The sequence below is a fragment of the Lithobates pipiens genome, unplaced genomic scaffold (assembly GCF_037356315.1).
Source record: "Lithobates pipiens isolate NorthernLeopardFrog02 unplaced genomic scaffold, aLitPip1_a1.2 Scaffold_3, whole genome shotgun sequence".
NCBI lineage: Eukaryota > Metazoa > Chordata > Amphibia > Anura > Ranidae > Lithobates > Lithobates pipiens.
This window is the reverse complement of record NW_027507790.1, coordinates 50,363,511-50,381,200: the sequence shown is the minus strand read 5'-3', so window position 1 is coordinate 50,381,200 and position 17,690 is coordinate 50,363,511. Positions and strand designations below refer to the sequence as shown.

Genomic DNA, 17,690 nt, shown 5'->3' with positions numbered 1-17,690 from the left:
GTGGAAGAGATGAGAAGAAGCTTCAGCACTGGGACAGAAGAGAGTAGGGGGATACAGTGATGAGGCAGATGAGCGGGGGGGTTCAGTTTTGAGACAGATGAGCAGGGGGGTTCAGTGTTGGGTCAGGTGAGAAGGGGTTCAGTGGTGGGACAGAAAAGCAGGGGGGGTTCAGTGGTGGGGCAGAAAAACAGGGGGGTAGAGCAGTGGGGCAGATTTGAAAGGAGGTGTATTGGTGGGACAGATGAGCAGGGGGAACAGAAGTTGGGCAGAAGGGCAGGGGGTACAGAGGTGAGACAGATGTGCAGGATGTACATTGGTGGGGCAGATGATAAAGTGGGTTACAGTGGTGGGGCAGATGAGCAGATGGGTTCAGTGTTAGGACAGATGAGAAGGTGATTCAGTAGTGAGACAGAAGAGCATGGGGATACGTCAGTGGAGCAGATGTGCAGGGGGGTACAGTGGTGGGGCAGATGAGAAAAGAGGTACATTGATGGGGCAGATGAGCAGCTTGGTTACAGTGGTGGGACAGAAGAGCAAGGGGGTACACAGTGGTGGGGCAGAAGTGTAAGAGGTACAGTAGTGGGAGGGATGAAAAGGGGGTTCAGTGGTGGGACAGAAAAGCAGGGGGGTATAGTGATGGGGCAGAGGTGGCACAGATGAGCGTAGGGGGGAGGGGGGAGTTTCAGTGTTGGGCCAGATAAGAAGGTGGTTATGAGCAGGTAGGTTCAGTGTTGGGGCAGATGAGAAGGGGGTTCAGTGGTAGGACAGAAGAGCAGGAGGGTACAGCGTGGGGCAGACATGAAAGGAGGTGCACTGGTGAGACAGATGAGCAGGGGCTAACAGTGGTTGGGCAGAAGAGCAGGGGCTAACAGTGGTTGGGCAGAAGAGCAGGGGGTACAGAGGTGGGGCAGATGAAAAGTGCGGTACAGTGGCGGGGTGGAGAAGAAAGGAGGTACATCGGTGGGACAGATGAGCGCGGGGGGAACAGAGGTGGGACAGATGAGCGCAGGGGGAACAGAGGTGGGGCAGATGAGCGCAGGGGGAACAGAGGTGGGGCAGATGAGCGCAGGGGGAACAGAGGTGGGGCAGATGAGCGCAGGGGGAGCAGAGGTGGGGCAGATGAGCGCAGGGGGAACAGAGGTGGGGCAGATGAGCGCAGGGGGAACAGAGGTGGGGCAGATGAGCGCAGGGGGAACAGAGGTGGGGCAGATGAGCGCAGGGGGAACAGAGGTGGGGCAGATGAGCGCAGGGGGAACAGAGGTGGGGCAGATGAGCGCAGGGGGAACAGAGGTGGGGCAGATGAGCGCAGGGGGAACAGAGGTGGGGCAGATGAGCGCAGGGGGAACAGAGGTGGGGCAGATGAGCGCAGGGGGAACAGAGGTGGGGCAGATGAGCGCAGGGGGAACAGAGGTGGGGCAGATGAGCGCAGGGGGAACAGAGGTGGGGCAGATGAGCGCAGGGGGAACAGAGGTGGGGCAGATGAGCGCAGGGGGAACAGAGGTGGGGCAGATGAGCGCAGGGGGAACAGAGGTGGGGCAGATGAGCGCAGGGGGAACAGAGGTGGGGCAGATGAGCGCAGGGGGAACAGAGGTGGGGCAGATGAGCGCAGGGGGAACAGAGGTGGGGCAGATGACTGCAGGGGGAACAGAGGTGCGGCAGATGAGAAAGGGGGTTGCAGTGGTGTGGCAGATGAGCAGATAAGTTCAGTGTTAGGACAGATGAGAAGATAGTTCAGTGGCGAGACAGAAGAGCATGGGGGTATGGCAGTGGAACAGATGTACAGGTAGGTACATTGGTGAGGCAGGTGAGCAGGGGGTTACAGTGGTGGGACAAAAGAGCAGGGGGTTACAGTGGCGGGACAAAAGAGCAGGGGGTTACAGTGGCGGGACAAAAGAGCAGGGGGTTACAGTGGCGGGACAAAAGAGCAGGGGGTTACAGTGGCGGGACAAAAGAGCAGGGGGTTACAGTGGCGGGACAAAAGAGCAGGGGGTTACAGTGGCGGGACAAAAGAGCAGGGGGTTACAGTGGCGGGACAAAAGAGCAGGGGGTTACAGTGATGGGCTGATCTGAAGTATAGAGTTGCAGAAATTGGGGCTGATCTGAAGTGTGGAGTTGCAGGAATTGGGGCCAATCTGAAGCGTGAGTGCAGGATGTTAATTTCTCACTACTACTCAAGTAGTTTACAGCATTTACTTTATAAAAAATAATTTTCGTGATTAAAATAAAATATGTGAATTTATCCATTAGCTTCCTGTAGGAGAAAATAGGCTTCAGAAAAGGTATGTACAGCGATTTATTTTTTACAGGGCTAGATGGATTTGTTTTAGCATGTGGCTGCAAGTAGGTTTAGCGTTAGATTGGCCATACACTGTTCGAATCTCAGCCGGTTCCTGCTGAAGCATTTGAACCATTATTGGGCAGGCTGAATGTACCAAGTTGATCAATCGATCAACTTGGGTACAACCAGCCTGCCGTATTTTGCTTACAATTATCGCAAGCGTCTGTTATAGCCGCTACAGATAAAGACAATGGTCTGGATGGAGGGATTCTCGCATCAACACTGTGTTGATGGGGAATCGCGTAGTTGCAGAAAAGAAATTAGCTCCGTGTGTGGCCGGCCTTAAGCCCTGTACACACAATCTGAAAATCAGATGACAGATCGTCCGGTTTTTTTTTTGCATGCTAGTCGCATATTGAACATGAAGAGTTTACTAAAGTTACGAAGATTTTTGCATGACAGAATAAAAAAATTGGAAGTGATGTCATGTGTTGTAATGTATTTGTATTGTATATTCAACTGACAACTGTACGGATTAAACAAAAAACATATGATCTGGTATCGTACGAGAAACATTTTTCTGTTTGCCAGATCGGATAATAATTGGATGAACTGTCGTGATCGGCTCTGGAAACCTCTGTACTAACGATCCGATTATCGTATGATCGAGTCGAAAGCAGTATTTTTTTTTTACGATTTTCGGATCGTGTGTATGGTTAGGTTTTGGGTGACCTTTAACTTCAGTTGTGAAAAGTGTAGTCACTGACCTGGCTATGTGATCTAGTATGAAAAATATGAGTATAAGACTAAGGTGTCCGTTTATGAAACTGTGAACAGCGTTGATCTCGGTTAATTAACAGTTCATGAAACAGATGATCAGGGGGACAGAGAAGCTGCCATTGACTGACAGAAACGGACAGTTTATGAAGCTGCGATCTCAGCACTTCACTGGCAATCCGTGTCAGAATTCACACTCCCCAATTCACCAGCTCAGAGGTGGGAGTCAGTAAACATGTCCCCCTGTCATATATATATATATATATATATATATACACATACATACATACACACACACACATTGTGTATATTTATTTTCAATCTACACCTCTTCCCTGGGTCAGCTGATTCAATATCATTTCTATGCTGACGACTCACAAATCTATCTCTCCACCCCTCAAACTCACTCCATCAGTCTCCTCACACATCACTAACTTACTAACAGACATATCTGTATGGATGCCACATCACTTCCTCAAACTCAACTTATCCAAAACCGACCTTATAATATTTCCTCCCCCACGTGTCTCTTCCCCCGACTTATCTGTCAAGAGCCATGGCACAACCATCCACCCATCCCCACGTGTCAGCATGCTAAGTGTTATCCTGGACTCTGAACTCTCCTTTCGGCACCACATCCAATCACTTTCCAAAGCTTGCCGCCTCAGCCTCCGCAACATCTCTAAACTACGTCCCTTTCTAACCAATGAAACCACAAAGCTCCTGATTCACGGCCTGGTTATCTCTCGCCTTGACTACTGTAATTCCCTCCTCATTGGCTTACCTTTAAATAGACTACCCCCCCCCCTCAGTCCATCATGAATGCTGCTGCCAAACTCATCCACCTTACAAACCGCACAGTGTCTGCTACCCCTCTCTACCAATCCCGCCATTGGCTGCCACTTGCCCAACAAATTAAATTCCTGTAATTCCCTCCTCATTGGCTTACCTTTAAATAGACTACCCCCCCCCCCCCCCTCAGTCCATCATGAATGCTGCTGCCAAACTCATCCACCTTACAAACCACACAGTGTCTGCTACCCCTCTCTACCAATCCCGCCATTGGCTGCCACTTGCCCAACAAATTAAATTCGAAAAACGAATAACTTACAAAGCCATCCGCAACTCTGCTCCCAGCTACATCACTAGCCTGGTCTCAAAATACCAACCTAATCGCCCTCTTCGTTCCTCCCAAGACCTCCTGCTCTCTAGCTCCCTCATCACCACCTCCCATATCTGCCTCCAGGACTTCTCCCGAGCCTCGCCCATCCTCTGGAATTCGCTACCCCAATCTGTCAGACTGTCTCCAAATGTATCCACTTTTAGGCGATCCCTGAAAACTTTCCTCTTCAGAGAAGCCTATCCTGCCTCCAACAACTGCACTATTTTCTCCATTAGCTCATCCCCCACAGCTATTACCCTTTTGTATAACCTGACCCTCCCTCCTAGATTGTAAGCTCTTATAAGCAGGGCCCTCTGATTCCCCCCGTACTGAATTGTATTGTAATGTCTGCCCTAATTTTGTAGAGCGCTGCGTAAACTGTCGGCGCTAAATAAATCCTGTATAATAATAATAATATTTATCAACACGAGGAGAGAATGTCTGCTGTACTGAGCAGGGATAATTCATCACTGCTTAATAAACTGACATCCCTGTGTTTCAGTGAATTTTTGGTACTGTGATCTTGCTATGTCTCATGAGATTACAGTATCAGGGGGTGTTCTCTATTGTTTGAAGAGATTATAGATTGCTTCACTTCACGAAAGGAGATGCGATCTACACCAATTCATAAACTGGCACTCACATGAATGCCGGAGAACGGAGCAGTGGATATTTTCCACTGCTTCATAAACGGGGACACCTAACTGAACCAAATTACAAATTATTTGGAAGTTAAAGCAGTTAGCATAAAAATATGTTAAATGTGTATTTAGCTAGGTGTGTGGAGATCAGTTTTATATACTTTTAAACTAATTACTTGCAGCAGGGCACTGTGGCAGACTGCAATCTTTTTCCAATCAGTCAATGGTATGCAAAGTTCTTCTCTCAGAGATACAGTTTTGAATGTCATGGATTATGTAAGTGGTGGTAAGGGTGTACCAGCAGCATACATCGTTTCTGAATAATCAGGTATGTACATCACTGGGTTGCAGATAAACTTGATAAAACCTGAAGAGAGCAAAAATTAAACATAGCAGGGAACCCAGGTATACTAAATTCCTAAAAACAAATAGCCAGGAGCAGGCAAGACCGTGTACCGTGGGGGTAACCTAGGTGCTACATTTACCACTGGTTTTCCAGATGTGATTGTACTTTCCTGTAATTGCTTACCTCAGCCTCCTTTTGCTGTAAAATCATGTCCTTGTCTAGCACTTCCTCTTCAACAGGCCTAATGCAAAAAAAAATTTTTAAAAACATTTACATATTTAACACAATGCTGTGACTAGCAATGAACTTCAAACATAAAAAGAAAGCTCCATATGTACTTACTTGCCAGTACGTTTTAATCTCTCAGAGCGGAAGTTTTCATAGTGCAAATCCTGTGTGACCTCTTGAAGGTCCTGCATGTGTGTCCTGTGGAGACAAAAACATCACAGCTTTCAAATACTGACCACTGAACTATAAAAGATAAAGGATCAACGTAATGAACACACTTCTTTAGCATGAAAGAATGGCTTCCTGCTGAGAGGAACAATTGCACTGTAGGGGTTAGGGTTGAGAAGCTGGACAGAGTTCCTCCGTCAATATGTCTATAAACAAGTACTAAAATAACTGCAAAAGATATATAGAAAGTATACACAGGCTGACTGGAAATACGTGACTGGAATCTCAACTGCATGTTGGAGAAAAAAATACAATAAAAATAAGACTCCTATATGCAGTTTTAATTGCGGGTGAGTCACGCTACAATAAGCCAAAATTGGAGTCACTGGTGCCCCTGTTGGTACCACCTGGATGTGGAAAGTAGTTGGTCAAACAGAATTTGCATTTAATCAGATGCAAGCACTGTTCCGCTATTCTGACAGCTGCTGAAACCATCTTGTGAGAAAACAATAGCCAGCAGGAGGGATTTGTCCATCTGCACAGTTTGGCATGGATGGAAACACTTGTGTGTATGATCAACTTAAATTTTATGCACTGTGTAAACACGGGTGAAACTTTTTTTTCTCATGAAATATGATCAGCTATACAGATCTAGATTATCATTTAAAGTTGTACTTCAGGAACAAACTAACTTTTCTTTAATAACCCCCTCTTCCTACATTATAAAATTCTAAAACTATATATTGTAATTCTTCTGAAATTCTACTTTACAATGACAGTGACATCACAGCCAGGCAGCCAGGCTTTCTACTACGTTGGATGCTGGGAGGTAAATCTTCAGAGGTGCTGGAGGTGGTTACCCTATGGTCTGATGAGGACAAATTGAGGGTAGACATGCGATAAGACATGCCCCAAATGATCAAAATGAAATTTGCTTTGTTCAATGGCTTTAAATTGTGAGAATAATGAAACTAACAAGAGTTGGGCTTAAAATATTCCTTTGCCTTGTGCTCAACATCCAACCAAATTAAGTATGATACAAACTGGAACTGTGCATCTCTGGCCTTATACGATTACAATAAAACATGCAAAGAGCAAAGCAGTGCAACACAGTAACCAAAGTAAATTTAGTATTGGTCTGGTTTAAGCGACGTGAACTCAGATCGGTTCTTATTGGCTACTGCATTTTGTGCTTAGATGGTTGCTCTGTTTCTTAAGCCGCGTACACACGGGCGGACTGTATGGCCAACTTAGTCTGTCAGACAATCCGACGGACAGTCCGTCCTACTTTCGAATGAACGGACTTGACCACACACGGATGCAAAACAGTCCGTCGAAAGTTTGCGCGATGACGTGTACAGCACGTACGACGGGACTAGAAATAGGAAGTCCAATACACAGCAATGCAACCTTTCGCCGTGTAAATCCTTTCTGAGCATGCGCCATACTTAGTCCGTCGAACTAGCCTACTCACGAGCGGATTGTCCGCTGAAACCAAAGTACGACGGACAATATTACGGAAATTCCGAAATACTTAGTCCGCCAGACTGCACGCTGAAAAAGTCAGCTGAAGCCCACACACGAGTGGACTGTCCGCTGAAATGTGTTTCGACGGACTAAGTTGGCCAGACAGTCCGCTCGTGTGTACGCGGCTTTAGAGTTTTCAGTTGGTTTGGATACTTTGGTTTGGTAAACTTGCTCTACATATTACACATCAACATATCAAACAATCTATATTTATATGTATTCTAAAGAGGTAACATTAATACCACTTTCTTCTCTGATTAGTCCTGTCTCCAGTGGCTCTAAACGCAGACTATAAAACTTAATGAAGGAAATATGCCAAGACTGGAGCGGCTGTACATGACAACCAATTCAACCTTCTTGCTTTAATTTTAAACTGTGACAACTGTGGTTATTTGCACAGTTTTTGTAAATTCCAGGCATGTGGCAAGAAGATTTTCTTAAAGGACACCTCCCCTTAGAAAAATATGAAAGCTGTCACTGCTGACCTATTCAGAACATGCTAGTTGTCTGTCTCAGAGTCAGAGATCTACAAAAGGTATACAGCAAAGTCAGAGTAAAGTCAAACTCTTAAGCTACATACCTGTTTTGTGATACAAGAAAAAAAAAAACCCACAGCTATCTTCTGAATACCTCTTTGGATTTCATTAATGAATACCTCTTTGGATTACATTGAGAACTCATCAGTGCCTGATCTGTAAGCCGATTTCTTCTTCCAGGTATTTTAATAAAGCACGATTTTCTTCTGCTTATTTGTATATAACCATCAACTGGATCAATCTCAGGAACTATTAATAGGGATGTGCGGCTAGCTACACCCTACATTCCATCTGGTAACACAAGTGATATTTTACCATCCTGTTAGCGCAGGAGTAATTTATTCAAAGTGGTTGTAAAGTCAGAAGGTTTTTCATCCTTATGCATTAAGATAAAAAGCCTTTAGTGTGAAACAGCCTGCCCAGCACCCCCTAATACCTACCTGAGGTCCCTCTAGCTCCAGCGATGTTGTAGGAATGACTCAGCCGCCTGGGACTCCCTCCTCATTGGCTGAGACAGCAGTGCAGTGCCATTGGCTCCCGCTACTGTCAATTAAAGTCAGTCAACCAATGAGAATAGAAAGGCGGCAGGCCTCAGCTCCATATCTGAAAGGACACAGGGAGCTGTGACTGGGCGTGGGTGCCCCCATAGCAAACTGCTTGCTGTGGGGGCACCCAACAGGATGAAGGGGCCAGGAGAGCCGAAGAGGGACCAGAGAAGAGGAAGATCTGGGCTGCTTTGTGCAAGACCACTACACAGAGCAGGTAAGTATAACATGTTTGTCATGCTTAATTTAAAAAAAAGCAAGACTTTACAATCACTTTAAAGTGGTTGTAAACCCTTACAACTAACTTTGACCTACAGGTAAGCCTAGATTAAGGCTTACCTGTAGGTCCAAGAAATATCTCCTAAACCTACACGGTTTAGGAGATATTTGCCAAAAGACAGGCATCGCTGTCTATGGCGCATGCGCCATAGACGCAGGCGCAATGAGCGCGCCGCGGTCAACGGCGATATGCCACGAGTGGCGGCTCCTGTGCGCATGCGCGGGAGTGACGTCATTGTGGCTTCGTCGAATGACAGCGGCGGAGCAGGGAGACCCACCGAGAAGATGGATGCGCCGGACTACAGGGGACAGCGGTGACTTCGCTAGCTCCTGTGTCAGGTAAGTGACACATAATGGGCTACTATGCGATGCATAGTAGTCCATTATGCTTTACCTTTGCAGGGAATGAAAGAGGAAGTAAACTCATCAGGGTTTACTTCCTCTTTAAGGTGAGCGACTTGGAGTACCTGTGGTCACATCTGATGTGATTTATATGACATTGTTTCCTCCATCCATGGGCTGGTTTATCTCCTTTGACTTTTTATTTAATCTTACAAGGACTGTGTACTTGAACTTTTATGCTTAGTAATGAGCTGCACTTTATGATTATTTACATATTGGATCAGCACGACAGCCAAGCACCCAACATTTTCATCAAAAGGAAAGCTTTCCTTTAAAGGTTATATGTGTATTGTCAAATTTGCAGTGTTTCCCTTGAACTATGTTTAAAGTAGAAGCAAATTCTGCCCTGCCAAAAAACAACTAAAAACCCCTTTCCAAATGTTCTACAACCGTTTTACGAATGGTGAATACAGCAATGTGTATCTCTGCTTACTATCCAATACTGTTGGCTATACTACTCCTAGCACTATAACTGCACCATTGTGGCTGTTAGCAGATACATACATACTTCATATCTCCTTTTACGAATCACAGATAAAGAATCACAAGCAGCTATGTGATAGCTAGAGGTTGTCATACTGGCAAGTACTCAGCAGGTCCTGGCATAGCAAAGATGCCGGGAATGCATGACATACTGGGCACACACAGGTATGTGTTAGCTGCTTACAACATGGTGAAAATTCAGTTAGGGGAATGTTTTAGCGGACTTGCTACAATGGATAACACGTATGTATGCTGCATTTTAATATGGAAGACGTTTCCAAGGAGGTTTTACTTCCACTTTAGTAACATTTACCCAAAACAATTTTAAGGCTAAATTCACATTTGAGCGCAGCAAGGCACTGCATGTTTTTTGCATGACAACCCATGGACTTGAATGGGCTGCCTGTTGTGCTACAAACACGCCAAAAGCAGCTCACATACCAATTTTAGGCACTGAGCCAATCGGGTTGGGTGACGTGCACTTTGTCGCACAGAAAACATGCTACTGCTACCTGCGCCTGGGGTAAAAAATAATGGCACCACAAGTGTGGAAACAAGGAATGCATTTCCAAGTCTCTCACATGTGATTGCAGTCTAAAAATAATGTACCCCTATCAGGATGGCAAGTGTACATTATTGTGCTCAATTTGCACCAATAAACCCAAAGCACAAAGCAAACGTGCTATGGGTAAAGTCGATGGAGAAATAATCATTTCATTGTCTACCAAGCAGAGCAAAACAGTGAAAAGAAAAAGTTAAATATGTAAAATTCTATCCTGCACAATCTCATACACTTCCGTTACAACACCTAGAAGAAACCTACAATTGTGCAAATTCCAAATGTAGCTCAACTAAAGCAAAGCAGTTCAAATACATAAAAAACTTATTTAAAAATGCTTGGGAAAACTTCAAATGCATGGATGGTACTCCTTAATAAATTATTAAACAGTGAAGTTTAGTGGTCTGTAGGTGTCACTGTAGCTGTTCATGAAACAAAAGAGTGCCTATAATACATTCACAGGTTTCTGGATGTTTGAGTTTGTATTCAAAACTATACCACAATAAAAAGGATTTTTTTTTTTTTTTTACACATTTTATAAGAATAACTATAGATGTTCTATATTCACATTCCTTGGTCTACATAATCATTAAAAACGATTAATAACTTTATATACATAACTTACAAAAAAAAACACATAGCAATTTACACTGAGATTTATCCTGAATTCCCAGTGGGTATGTTTGCCGCTTTTCTTAACTCCTGGTGGACTAAATCTTCCCTTCTCACACTTACACTCTTTAAACAGGGCACAGGTGTCTCACTTTACATTAACCATACAGCATCACAAAAAGGTACAAAAAATGCCCCAGTGGTTACCGTTACAGATTTTCTCAATGCCCCTAAAGACCACCAAAATTATGCAAGAAAATGTTTTTCTAGATGTCCAACGTCTGCTGGAAACGTCACAAAGAAAGGAGAACCTTCATGACATATGCTGGACCTGCCCAAAAAGCCAACCAATTCAGTACAAAGTATATTGGCCAACTGGCAAAATCTCTGGCCACATCCTGAGATTTTAGAAACCTGGAAACATGCCAGACGTAAAAAGCTCATTTTGTTGCATAGACTACATAGCAGACATGGAGGAGTTGATCCATATTAGTAACAACATGACTTCTTGCATTTTTACATGGTTAGGGTAGATAATATTCAAACTTACATATTACAACACATTATGTGCCCAACTGCAGTTCCCCTACTTGAAGGGAAACATGAGCTGGATGACCTACCCTGAGTCGACATAGTGCTCCATGCCTTTGTAATTGGAATACAACTACAACTACACCACTTAGCCAGAGCAGCAGCCACTTAAAACCTTCCTTATACTTGTGTCTTCCTCTTGCATCTCCCCCTTTAACCACAAGACTCCAAACCATACCAAACCATAGCACAATATCTTGGTTTAAATGAAAACTTGACACTATCTTCGTTTCTAACCCCATTTGTAGAAAGTCAAGGATTCTACCTATGACATACTTCCTGGGGTGCCAACCCTTAGATTCACACCAGGAGACATATGCCTTCCAGACTCTATAATATATGATTCTGGAGGCCGGATTCCTTGCATTAACCAAGGTAGATAACACTGAATCCAACAGCCCACGCTTCTTCAGAATGTGGGTCTCAATAGCCAAACCGTTAAATTTAGCATTTGTAAGGTAGGATGGAATACCGGACCTTGTGAGAGAAGGTCTGAACGTGGTGGTAGGGCCCATGGGTCCCCTACCGGCATCTTTATGATCTCTGCAAACCAAGATCTCCTGGGCCAAAAGAATCACTGATTTTCCTTCCTGCTTGAGCCTGCGAATAAGTCATGGAAGCAGCAGAACAGGAGGGAATACCTAAATCAGTGAAAACTAATTCCACGGGAATACAAAGGCATCTGTTCCGCAAAGCTAGAGGATCTTTTGTTCTCGATGCAAAGTTGTTGATCTTTTTGTTGAACCTGGACGCAAACAAATCTACATCTAGAATCCCCCATCTTTGACATATTGTCAGGAAGATATTGGGGCGAAGAGGCCATTCTCCCGGGAACAACTGCTGGTGACTCAAGTAGTCCACCTGCCAATTCTCTATTACTGGAATGAAGACTGCCAACAGGCAGGGTACATTGTTTTCTGCCCAAGTTAGGATATGATTCACCTCTCTCTGGGCCGCACGACTTCTCGTGCCCCCTTGGTGATTAATATAGGCCACTGCTGTGGCCTTGTCGGATTGGATCCGGACAGGACAATTCTGTAATCTGAACATCCAGGCCCTCAGGGCCAAGCACGCTGCCCGAATCTCTAGAATACTGATGGGCAAGGTCATTTCTGACCTGGACCATTTGCCTTGGACAGTCACCTCTTCCAGGACTGCTCCCTAGCCCGAAAGGCTGGCATCTGTTACCACCTTCCAGGTAGCTGGTAGGAAGGATTTTCCTTTCTGCATATTTTTGATTATCAACTAGCAACTGAGGCTCTGGCGCACCTTTGGAGACAAGCACATTGGGAAATCTAGAGCTTGGACCTTCTTGTTCCAAGCTGATAGGATACCGTTTTGCAGCAGTCTCAAATTAAACAGAGATTAGGAATGACCTCAAATTAAGCCACCATCTTTCCCAACAACCTCATGCAAAGTCGAATAGAAGGATTCTTCTTTGCCTTGACTACCTGAATCGGCTCCCTTATGGCACCGATCTTCACCTGGGGCAAGAATATCCTCTTCTGGGCTGTATTTATGATCAGACGCTCAGCCTGGTGCTTTTAGTAAATGTGCCAAGGGAACACCCGTGCCACTAAACCTCTTACATGCCCCTTTCTGCTCTTGTGTCCCTCCGACAGCTGCAGCCAGCAAAGAATTTAGTTTTTAAAACATACTCCCGTGCTAAGCCCCGCCCCCTCGTCACATTACACCCCCCCCCCTCTCTTTTCAAAAGTCCGTCTTTCCCAAGCGGGCCTCCGATCCGAAGAGATCGGCGTGTGTGTGTGTGTGTGTGTGTGTGTGTGGAGGAGGGCAGGTTGTCGAGGAGCGTTAAGAAATGGAGCAGCATCACCAATCGTTCTGACTTCCCCCTATCCAGGGAGAGCTTTGTCCAGGCAGGGGTGTTTTTTTGTAAGAAAATTCCCCCCCCCCCCCCCATCTTGCCGGAGGGAATCTGCAGCTTCTGCTGAGACAGTGTGATCTTTGAGGAAGCATGACAAGGTACATGCTCTATACAGCTCCCAGTGGTGACTTTTAGGCATGTGAACATTTACTTTTTAAAGGAGACAATTCATAAGAAACTTAAAAATTCCTTAGAAGTCTCCACTTACCTTGCCAGACAATGGGTTTTCTGTGGTTAAAACCAACAGACCCAATCTTCACCCCTCACAGTGCCTCTGTTTAAAAAAACCTTCAGGAACTAGGGCCCCTTTTTATTGGGGGATCCGCACTCCTGGACCCGTAATAGCACCCCGCCAGAAAAAAACTTATGGCTGAAAAAAACAAAAGCACTGGATCCCAAGGTCCAGCTCTCTAGAAAGAACAACGTTACGGGCTAAACCTTGTTTCTTTCGCTACGAGGCCCGGGTACTATTTAATTCAGCCTAAAAAGACACTTTGAATGGATCTCGGCTGCATAGCTAGCCCCAGCAAGGATTGCTCCAGTGGAGCTCAGCACAGCACATCATTACTGGTAACCAACACCTTAGACACTAGCGAAAAAACTGAGGCAATCCCAGTAGTGGGAGGGCTTATATAGGGAGTAGACTTCCTGTCTTAGGGTGTGCCAGTGTCCATCACCTGAAGGTGATCTATAACCCACAGTAATTACTATGGCTGTGTCCCGTGATGTACGATTAAGGAAAAAAAGGACATACATTTTATTTGGGTACAGTGTTGCATGACCATGCAAATGTCAGTTAAAGTAACGCAGTGCCATATCGCAAAAAATGGCCTGTTCATGAAGGGGTAAATCTTGCAGAGGTCAAATGGTTAAATAAAAGGGCTAGGTCATAAACCAAATCATCTATAAATGGTTAGAGTCAACAGTAATTCCCCAACCAATGTGCATAATAATTCCAGAATAAAGAGTCATCAGTGCTTCAGAACTTCAATTATGGCATATGAGTCAATTAATGTCAATTTCCATCAAATCTCCATAACACAGGTGTTTCCTGGCAGATTAATGAGAAGAATATTTTATATCCACACTGAACCTTTTGTTGTAGTTATTCAGCATACAGTGAAGGTACCGTAAGTATTTGATCCCCTGCTGATTTAGTACATTTGCCCACTGACAAAGAAATGATCAGTCTATAATTTTAATGGTAGGTTTGTTTTTAACAGTGAGAGACAGAACAAAAAAATCTAGAAAAATGCATTTCAAAAAAAGTTATAAATTGGTTTGTATTTTTAATGAGAGAAAGTATTTGTCCCTTCGCAACACAAAACTTAGTACTTGGTGGCAAAACCCTTGTTGCCAATCAGAGGTCAGATGTTTCTTGTAGTTGGCCACCAGTTTGCACACATCTCAGGAGGGATTTTGTCCCACTCTTCTTTGCAGATCCTCTCCGAGTCATTAAGGTTCCGCGGCTGACGTTTGGCAAGTCGAATCTTCAGCTCCCTCCACATATTTTCTATGGGATTAAGATCTGAAGACGGGCTTGGCCACTTCAGGACCTTAATGTGCTTCTTCTTGAACCACTCCTTTGTTGCCTTGGCCGTTGGATGGGAAGGAGGTTCTCACCCAAGATTTGACGGTACATGGCCCCATCCATCGTCCCTTTGATACAGTGAAGTTGTTCTGTCCCCTTAGCAGAAAAACATCCCCAAAGTATAAAGTTTCCACCTCCATGTTTTACAGGGGGTGGTGTTCTTGGGGTCATAGGCAGCATTCCTCCTCCTCCAAACTCAGTGAGTTGAGTTGATGCCAAAGAGCTTGATTTTGGTTTCATCTGACCACAACACTTTCACCCAGTTCTCCTCTGAATCATGCAGACGGGCCTTTACATGTGCTTTCTTGAGCAGGGAGACCTTGGGGGCACTGCAGGATTTCAGCCCTTCATGGCACAGTGTGCTACAAATTGTTTTCTTGGGGACTTTGATGCCAGCTGCCTTGAGACCACTGGCAAGATTCTCCCATGTAGTTCTGGGCTGATTCCTCACCATTCTCAAGATCATTGAAACTCCACAAGGTGAGATCTTGCACAGAGCCGCAGACCGAGGGAGATTGACAGTTATTTTGTGTTTTTTCCATTTGCGAATAATCGCACTGTTTTCACCCTCTCACCAAGCTACTTAGCGATGGCCTTGTAGCCCATTGCAGCCTTGTGATGGTCTACAATCTTGTCCCTGACATCCTTGGGATGGCTCTTTGGTCTTGGCCATGGTGGAGAGATTGGATGCCGACTGATTGCTGGACAGGTGTCTTTTATACAGGTAACAAACTGAGATTGGGAGCACTCCCTTTAAGAGAGTGCTCCTAATCTCAGCTCGTTACCTGTATAGAAGACACCTGGGAGCCAAAAATCTTGCTGATTACGGTCAAATGCTTATTTCACTCATTAAATATTATTTAAAACATTTTTGAAATGCGCTTTTCTGGATATTTTTGTTGTTATTCTGTCTCTCACTGTTAAAATAAACCTATCATTAAAATTATAGACATATTTCTTTGTCAGTGGGCAAACACACAAAATCACCAGGGGATCAAATACTTTTTCCCCTCACTGTACATCTCTAATGGTGCAAGAAAGATTAAGCAGAAAAGTTGCATGAGGATTATGGGGACTGCAGGAAGAGATTAAGTGTTAAGGTTTAGATGGGGGTGGTGCTGACATTCATGTGCAGAAAATAGGATTTTTGTACTAATCACAAAATCCTTTTCTTGGCGTCCCCTAAGAGACACAGGTCCCACACCTCTGTTTATCATCATGCTCTTGGGTACAAAACTAAGGCATGCTGGTAGGAGGGATTATCATAGGCTACAGTTTTTTTAGTTTGCCAGTGTCTAATCTTCCTGTAGTTAAAAAAAAAAACATATCTATTGCGCTTGGGTTTATATAAATCCTAACATATAGCACAGTATTGTTGGACACTAAACAGTATCAAGTGGTAATGGTTCAGCGCTGTATTAAAGTCTGAGTTGAAATTTAAAAGTTCATAAACATTCAAATGGATGTTCTTCAACTCAGGAGTAAATCTGCCTGGATTTGGTTTGCTGGAGGTTCGCAAACTCTGACCTTATTGAAGTCTATGGGAGAATACTATTGCCCTGGTGAAAAGCTCTTATTGACACTGTGTGGGCTGTTGATAGAATATATCTCTGAACCAGCATCCATTATCTGGCATCGTTGCTAATCTTTCTCAGAGGGAGGGGATATCCTGGGAGTGGAGGATTGCGGAGACTTCCATCAGATGATACTTGCTGCTTATATGTTATTACCTAAGGGTAAGAATCAGTCTGATCGGGTGTTGGTGACGGCTTCCATCTATCACTGTTACACAGCTTAACAACATCCATTTGAATGTTTATGAACTTTTAAATTTCAACTCAGACTTTATTTAATACAGTAGTGCACCATTACCACTTAATCTTTCTGTAGGCTTCAGTATAACCTGAAGGTTAAAGTGGTCCTAAAGGCAAGACAATTTTTACCTAAATGCATTACCATCCCCCCACTCGGCCAAACACTTACCCGACTCATTTGTAGCAGCACCGTTCTCTGTTCCTCTTCTAACAAGACACAGAGGCAGCAGCGGGAGCCATTGGCTCCTGCTGCTAACAAGCAAATCCTTACTCGATCTGGTTCCGTCCTCGATGTGTCATTCCGAGGATGTAATTAGTTCTCTTACTGTAAGAAGCCAGGCTCTCCTCATGATACCTTGATAGGGTATTAGTGGTTGCAACTGTATGTACTACTCCAGACGTTGTACTTTCTATATGTTTGGCTGCCACCACACTTGAATGGCCTTTTGTGACTGTCTTGTATATGACTGGAAGGCCTACTCTGCAAATGATTTGATGTTTATGTTTTGGTGTAACCTGCTGCACACCTTTAAATAAAAAAAAAAAGCCTTTACAACCATGTTAAAGATTTCATGTGTTCCTCAACTGACTCCAAGAAGAGGATTCTATTGTGAGTACAAAAACCATAGGTTGCTTTTTCATTCATTGGGGAACACAGGAAGTCTTTAAACTTTGGAATGTTGACAATTAGTCCAACTGAGGGGTGGGCAGCACAGGAAATCATAGCTATCAAACCTAAAGAAACAACAAAAAACTGAAGACATGATAGAACACTGAATAGCAGAGGTCCGAATCGGAATTGGGAACATGGAACTGCCTTGAGGGAGGCTACTAAACCCCATGATTCTCATGCAGAAGCAGAGTTTCTGGGCATAAGTGCTCAGCGCAAGATCCAGATACTTCAATTAATGAGTTTGCTTCGGTGACACTTTCTGAAGGTTCAGAATCTACCCAAACCACTGTGAAACCTGGACATTAAGATATATTGTCTGACAAAGCCCTCTCTTTTTTCCTCAACAGGAGGTCTAACTATCCCACAATGGGTATGCAATGAGAGCGCAATACAGCATACACTGGAATCAACACCTTGGTCAGCACTTCAGGTGCAGATGACAGGCCAAACGGTAGGGCCACGAACTAATAATGCAGTGGTCCTACAACAACACTCAGAAAGTGCTTGTGATCTGGAAAGATGGGGACATGCAAGTAAGCATCTCTGATATCCACAGAAAGTTTTCTTAATGAAGGGAGGCAATGATAAATATG

At 44.4% G+C, this 17,690-nt stretch overlaps 1 protein-coding gene across 2 annotated transcripts in view; it reads right to left on the bottom strand.

Moving 5' to 3' along the window:
- LOC143940382 (septin-2) overlaps positions 1-17,690 on the bottom strand; it is a gene marked incomplete in the record, with an annotated part of 169,806 nt that overhangs the window by 48,908 nt on the left and 103,208 nt on the right. For both annotated transcript variants that reach the window (XM_077461657.1, XM_077461656.1), the window contains 2 exon segments: positions 5,388-5,445; positions 5,547-5,630. In XM_077461657.1, the coding sequence (XP_077317783.1) occupies positions 5,388-5,445; positions 5,547-5,630 (142 nt within the window).